The sequence below is a fragment of the Chenopodium album genome, chromosome 4 (genome assembly GCF_948465745.1).
Source record: "Chenopodium album chromosome 4, dcCheAlbu1.1, whole genome shotgun sequence".
NCBI lineage: Eukaryota > Viridiplantae > Streptophyta > Magnoliopsida > Caryophyllales > Amaranthaceae > Chenopodium > Chenopodium album.
The window spans coordinates 71363122-71370786 of NC_137837.1; the positions used below are offsets into that span (position 1 = coordinate 71363122).

The window sequence follows — 7665 nt, forward strand, 5'->3', positions numbered from 1 at the left end:
AAAACATGTTAACCTGTTTAATAGATTGTAGGTAAAAAAAGCCTATTAAAAGAAGAAGACATACAAAGGTGGGATTGCCTCGTAATAATCAAAAGGTGGGATTGTTATTGTCAGATCAGGCAAAGGTGGGATTATTTATTTCCATTTTTCCTACATAATATTAATAGTAATTTTTTTTTATATTAAAAAAAAAAAAAAAAAAAAAAAAAAAAAAAAAAAAAACATCATCATGAATATACTTTGTATTAGAGGAAGAAAGGCCTATCGCCCTATCATAACAAACCTAAATTTAATTTATACAAATAATTAAGTGTCCACTAATTGTAATTAAAGACACAAATATAAAATAAAAGCTAAAAGTTGTAACTTATATACATTAATACGACGGGAAGATGTACTGCTGGGTGTATGATGGAATACGTCAATCCAACTTCTAAATATCTTCAATTCAGCGTCCCTTTGATTTTTCAACCATTTTGGGACATTGTCGTATCCGACCACCCGCAAATCCGTTGAGAAGGAGCCTTTAAATTGGAAAACAGAAGATGTATTATAGTATAATTGATTATATTAATATTTAATATTTAATAATTAATACTACAGTATATAAATCATATAACATCTATCTATCATTGTATATCTTTCTTGAATTAAAAAAAAAAAAAAAAAATTGTATGCTCATACCTTGATCTGTCTTGATTGCAATAATGGTTGATGATATATCGTCTAATATCCTATCAATAAGATTGAATATTATGTTAGACAACGAAATTAAAAATACAATGTTATTTATTAATTAGATAGTAAATGATAAGAAATAATACCCTCCACTTGAAAATGGATCCCTTAGCCCGTTGGAAAAAATTATATTTCCGCCAAGTTTGAATGACTCGATGATATCCTAAAGGGTTTATACAGAAAATATTAATTAGCGAAACAAATTAAGCAAAAACTTAAATTTGTTAGTAACATAGTTCATACCCGACGCCCATAAAAGGTCAAGGGAGATTGAGGGCGAGAAACTTTTCCAAATCTTAATCGGCAAGCCTCGTCGAAATGGGCTTGTACAAAGGGACGAGACGGCAACATTGTCTCGTCCGCACATCCAATAGGGAAAATTAATTCAGTACATCTCTATTTAAAAATTATTAATAATGAAGTTAAATTAAACCTTGCATAATTAAGTTGCATCTATTAAATAGAATGTCTACTTAAAATGATATTTTGGGTCTAGTTTACCTGCCATGCCCAAGCCACAGTTATATTAGAAGAAGGTTCATATGGTGATTCGACTTCTAATAAGTAGCTCCCGAAACACCGCTCTCCCTTGTATAATTCAGTTTGTAGTGCAGTGACGACTCCCTCGATTCCAAAATCTTCTCCCATTCGAACTTCATTACATATTACTTTGATGTTTACATTAGCCGGGCCAACGTATTTGGCGGAATTTGTATACATTTGCCCTAACCAATTTTTGGCCTCGTCTGCTGATTGCAGAGGCCTATCAAAATAATTTAAGATCAAATCACGGGTTTCAAAATTATCAGTCTCTATTACAGTTGAGCATGTCAAAATCAGGCTTAACTAATGACTTTTCAATGTAAACAGTGTTATTTAAAACAACAATAAAAGTATCTCCATAATAATTCTTGTATCCACTAATTTGATATTAATCCTATCTATACGAAATGAGAATAATTGTTCAAGTATTGAAAGAATCTCAATGCCTATGATTATTCTAGATTTGAATCTATCATATTGAAGAAAATTTAGAATTTTTTGTGGTTAGTGATGATTTAATGAAAGTGAATTTTTGTTTTCAAAAAAAAAAAAAAATGAAAGTGAATTTTTACAAGTATTAAAATTTCCGAGAAGAAGATGAAGTGATGAATGATTTGAAATAAATAACTAGATTAGTACTTTAGATTTAAAAGATATTTTTATTAATATTATTTTATTAATTAATTAATAATTTTGTAACAAATCATATGAAAGAGTATTTTTTAGGAAGAAAAAGTTCATTAATGTGTGTTTAGTAATTGATACTCATATTTATATTTATTTTTTTAAAAAAAATCTTCCTAATATTTGAATTTATATGTTGGAAAGATAAAAAAAAATTGAAAAAAAAAGGGTTTCAAAAAACAAATTGAAAAAAAGAATGATTGGAAAAAAAAATAATGTCATAATCAATTTTGGAGGGAAATTTTTTAATTAGAAAATGACATGTGTACAAAAATGATGTCAGCGGTTTTAACTTTAGTAATAGTTATAGATAGATAGATAGATACGAGTAACTAAAAATATACTCGTTTTAGTGGTTAAACTAATGAACAATTATTATTGTGGATAGATATAATTTTAGTGGTCAAACTAATGAACATTTATACTTATTATCCTTTTCTTTTAGATCGATGGTTATAAATCATTTTTTTATAATTAGCCACAATTTTATTTTAGCTATCTTAAAACAATCCATTTAAAAAATTCAATGTTAAAATTAAGAAAACCGTTGAGTTTAACTTGACCCGTGTTTGGGCCAAATTCGAAATACTAAGCATCCATTAAAGCCTAATGTCAATATGTATAGAAACAAAAATGATTTAAGGTATACTTACGTGCATGTGTTGAAAGCCTGGCTTAGTTGGGTCAAGCCATTTGGTCGTGAAGCTATTTCATCGATTTTTTGCCAAGATTTCTTAATCAACTGGTAACATTTTTTATCGACATCCTGAAAATTGTAAATTGCCACACAAAATTAGTTATTAGCTAGTGTACTCAAATATTCATGCATAATATGAATCCCAAGAAAATAATTTGTAACTAACTAAATTTATTATACTGAAATCTCAACACAATATTATGAATTAATAAAGTTTACATAACAGCTACCTTTTATAATTAATGACCTGACGACTATCTTGTAATGTCTTTCATCTTAAATCTATCAAGGTTTTCATATGAGAATAATGAGATTAGGCCTGGGCTAATCAACGGTGTACTAGGTCCTGATTTTCTAAGCCCATTTGTATATTCTTAGCCCAATCATGGCTTGGACTGGTTAGCAAATTTATACCGTGTGTAGTGATTAGTATCCTTCTTCAATTTAATTACTACCTCTATTTCGTATTAGCTGCAACTTTGGAATATTTTATATCTCACAAATAATACCCCAAAGTTGCAACTAATAAGAAACGGAGGTAGTAATAAGTTAGCAATAGTTATGAGTTGTTGAAGAGAATATCTAACTAACGTCCTAACATGTTACTTTTCAAGAAATAATAATAGTTCCAAACTTACTAATACGAGTATTACATTTCATATTTGATGTTTCCTAATTTCTATGGCCTAGGCCCATAATATAACAGCTATGTTTAATACTTTGATAGTTATTTATCCAATTTGTTATACGTAAAGAACTATTGTTGCACAAAGTATTAATATCAAAGGTCAAGTAGATATACCTCAAAATCCTTACTAATGATGTCACAGAATCCATCGCTTGGTGTGTTGTTGCCGTAAAGGTACATTGGTGACGACGAGGCAAGGGCTCCGACTGCGATGTTGTTGTACTTGACACGGAACCATGCCGCTAATGCTACATTTTAAAAAAATAAATAAAAAATTAGTATATAGGTGTTATTGATCTAACTTGTTTAAACTATAACAATCTATACGTAGTATTAATAAAATGGAAAAGTTTTTTTTATATATATAATTTTTTTATGAGGTGAAAAAATATTTCAAATTAATATGGTAGTTTTTAATTCACAGATTAGAAGTAATTTTTTAAGAAAAAATTCATGCAAAAAGAGGTAAAAAAAATTGGTGGGATTTGAGAAGAGCAAAGGAAATCCTTTCAAAAAAAAAAAAACAAAAAAAAAAAAAGCAAAGGAAATTGGTTTCCCGGCCTAACCCATTCATTGACAAGTGATGTTTAAACCCTTTATTAGAAACTAGACCTGTTCAATGGGTTAGGGGCCCATTTAAAGCACTGGGCCAGCTCTTTTATGAAAGGGTTTTACCCATCTAACATTTAAATGGGGCGGACTTTTAAAGGGCTATTAAATAATGGGGTTTTAAAGGATTGGGTTTAATTTTAAAAGGGCTGAAATTGGATAACTCTTATAAAGTTTTTTTTTTTTTTTTTTTTTTTTTTTTTTTTTTTAATCCTAATTCCTCTGTTTTTAAAAATTCCTAACGTCAAACTATGAAACCTTGAAAGTAAAATTCTCAATTTCCCCCAAATTATGAACCCTACAAAAAAATATTCCCAGATTCTAAACCCTTGTTGCTAAGTGCTAACGTTGAAAGTAATATTCCATTTAAAGCCATTCCATATAAAGCCTGGTCCAGCCCGGCCCGGAAGTTTTATAAAGCAATATTATTACTATGTAATTTTTATTGTTTATTTATTTACATGTTTTATTAATGATCAAATTAACAATAAAAAAAGTTTACAATTTCATGAAAAAAAATATCACCTCCACCATAGCCGCTTCCGACGACGATAACAGGTGATGCAAAGGCGGAGAAGTTGGCCTTCAGACTTTGTATTATTATCGCAAAGTCTTGGAGGGCTTGTTCCGTTGTTAGACACCCTCGTACTTGGTGATCAGCCATGGCTAATTCGATCTTCCCCAACGGTACAGAACCACCGTAGAAGCGATGCTTTATCAATCAAGGGTTCAAAACAGAAAAATAAATGGCAAACATTAAATTAAGTAAACAACTAAACATGTAAATTATAAATAAACTTGATTTTTGGGTGCTACAAAGTCAAATTATGTAATTAACATTATCTGTTTTAGTAGGACTTAGTGTTGTACTAGTAAGCAATAAAACAGAAAATTACTTATCTTTTAATGCGTGAACCAAAGTGACAATAGCCGCGTCGTGGAAAACCACTGACCTAAAAGACGATTTCGCGCTACCTCCCGGTGCAGTAGACTATAAGCGGTCGCCCTCCAGGATAAGCACGGCGCCGGAGTTTATGTGCACTCACAAACCCGACTGGAACTCAGAATATTTGCCCAGAAAACAGAACAGAAGAAATTCGTGTTTAGATAATTTTAGAGAGGAGAGACAACTGAAGGTGTTGTATGTTTTTGACTGGAAAAAGCAACGAGTATATATAGGCAGTAGAAGGGAGGCATGAAACGTAAAACGAGGGACGAATCGGGCTAAGAAAACAACCAGATTCATTCAACCAGTCAACAACGAAAGCAAGAAACAAGGAATTAATTAGTCAGCTATAATCAAGGGATTAATGACTGACTTAATTCCGTAATCCCAACAGTCAGAAAAGAATATTCCCAACAGACAGAAAAGAATATTCTGTTTAATAGGAAATAAAATTTCTCCAAAAAGATAACAAGGACCCACGCCGCGCATCGCATTCCCCAAGTCCCAAGGCCGACCCGACCCGGCGCAGCTCGGCGCGCGCGTGTGTGGAGTAACACTTAACTCCCACTCACTCAACTAAGTAGTATTAAGGCACTACAATATAAAAACAAGGAAAAACCTTTCCCCCCAACCAATGTGGGATTTTCCCCTTTCATTTGTTTTTCTCTCTCTTATTTTTCCTCATCCCTCTTATTTTATATCAAGAACTTCCAACACTTAGTAGCTACACAAATTTTTTAAAGAAGTGGAAAAATGGACCGTGTGTGTGGGCAGGGCCGGCCCGGCCCGACCCTTAGGCCCAATCATATAAGGGGCCCCAAAATATATTATGTTAACTTAAAGCATTGCAACTTTGCAAGTATTAGTGTATGCATGTTGATTTAACGAGTTTTCTCATTCATCCCAATTTCGATTCTTCATCTCACCTATTTTATTATTATTATTATTATTATTATTATTATTAATTTTATTTTTACTGTTTTTCTTTCTGTCCCTTTCCCCTTTTTAAAGCTTTTCTAACCATTCTACTTTAACGAGTTAACCTATTATTTCTTTCTACTTTCTCAAGATAAGTTCCTTTTGTTCTTATATATTTTACATGGTCGTAATCAAAAGAATAATTGACTAAACAAAATAAACTACATTCTTAGGGTAAATAAGTTACCTCAATATGAACCAACATTGCCTTGAACTCATTGGCACATTCGTTTAGGAGGTCGTGTACTCCAGGGTCACCGTTATCGACGACCTCCCTTCCGAACAACACGAAGATTGGGCCACCGGCTTTAGCCCCCGACCACAGAGTGTCGTTCACGTAGACCCTCTGCTGGAATGTCCGGTCAATTGTGCTTCGGTAGTATCCGAAGTGATCTAATGTCTGTGTGAAGTTGATCAATTGGAGTTCACCTACACATTTAATTTATTAATTTAAAAAAAAAAAATTATAATAAACGAACTACAAGTAATAATATGTAAGATAAGATTGCAGAATTATAAAAGAAAATACCTCTAACGGATACAATTAATAAGCACATGAAGAAGTAAAAGAACTCAATCTTGGCCATTCAAATATTTGACTTCAAAACTGAAAAAAAAAACTGCTTTTTAATTTTCTTATTTGCCAAATCAAAAGTTGATTATTTATAAAGACACGTAAATACATATGCATCTTATAATATTGTATTCGACTATTCGGGCTATAAAATAAAAAGAAAACGAATGAATGCATAAAAATCCCGTATATTAATTAAATGTTACTCTGTGCAAGTAATAAATTGAGAACCCACATTACACATTAGAATAGATAAATTCCCATTTTATATTTTATAATCTATTTTAGGAAGGTAAGTTTATTAGCCAATTTGACTAACAACATTTTCAACTAGTATTACATATACTTGTATTGTTAATCTGTGATGGTAATCCTTAAGATTATAAAGAATAGAGAAGTCCAACTAGAAAGAATATCTACAAACATAAGTGATATAAAATAAGAATTTGCAAAAGAATATATCAAATTATTTAGATTTTAATTAAAGATAATTAATATATATATATACGAATTTGTAGTACTAAGCAAGCCTTATAAATTAAATAAGACAATAACCGTATTGTTGGTAGCCTGGTAGGTATTAGTTAAGTGTGAAAGTTTTGATAACATATTTTTCTTTGTTTTTGGTGGAAATAAGAAGCTTAATTAACTAGTACTACATCTATATAGCTGCTAGTAGTCACATACTCACGCAAGAATATGTTGCATTTGGAAAATAAAGTGATGTACAAGCTTTACTCAAATTACCTAATAATGTCACCTCTTTATTTTTTTTTTCCTTACGAAACTCTAACATTAGAATGTGAAAATATTTATGGCTAAAAACCAAAGCCCAAAGGACAAGTTCACATGTTGATATTAATTTTCTCTTAGGATGTTTTGGTTGCTATATCGTCAACTTGTAAAGAGTACTTTTTAGTTTCACAAGGACATCTTATTGTTTTTAAATTCCCCTAAAAAAAAATACGTTTTTATTTAAAAAAAAAAAAGGGTTTGGAATAAAAAACATGTTTTTTTTTTTAAAAACCAATCAAACATAAAAGGGCATGGAATAATAAAAGAAAGGATTTATATAATCTTCAATTTTTTTATATTTTCTTTTCTAACCAAGGTTTCCTCTTCTATATAATTCGAGAAATTAAATTGGGTTCTTATAAATTTAAATGATAAATATATTTAACTACTAATACAACTTACAATCATTAAAA

General features: G+C 30.6%; 1 protein-coding gene across 1 annotated transcript; it reads right to left on the reverse strand.

The window, feature by feature from the left end:
- Positions 1-227: 227 nt before the first annotated feature.
- On the reverse strand, positions 228-6470 carry LOC145628091 (uncharacterized). The gene is made up of 10 exons (XM_081680416.1): positions 6413-6470; positions 6071-6312; positions 4485-4671; positions 3465-3598; positions 2619-2731; positions 1240-1501; positions 982-1134; positions 825-901; positions 685-734; positions 228-524 (listed from the first exon to the last, which is right to left on the reverse strand). The coding sequence occupies exons 1-10, from the start codon at positions 6468-6470 to the stop codon at positions 328-330; spliced, it is 1473 nt and encodes a 490-aa protein (XP_081536542.1). The 3' UTR covers positions 228-327.
- Between the last annotated feature and the right edge of the window lie 1195 nt (positions 6471-7665).

Excerpts from the sequence above, each read along its gene's own strand:
- LOC145628091 (XM_081680416.1), bottom strand. The coding sequence starts at position 6,470 with ATGGCCAAGATTGAGTTCTTTTACTTCTTCATGTGCTTATTAATTGTA. Across the intron at positions 2,732-3,464 it reads TCATTAGTAAGGATTTTGAG|GATGTCGATAAAAAATGTTA; the intron begins GTATATCTACTT and ends TACAATTTTCAG. Across the intron at positions 902-981 it reads TGACCTTTTATGGGCGTCGG|GATATCATCGAGTCATTCAA; the intron begins GTATGAACTATG and ends TAAACCCTTTAG.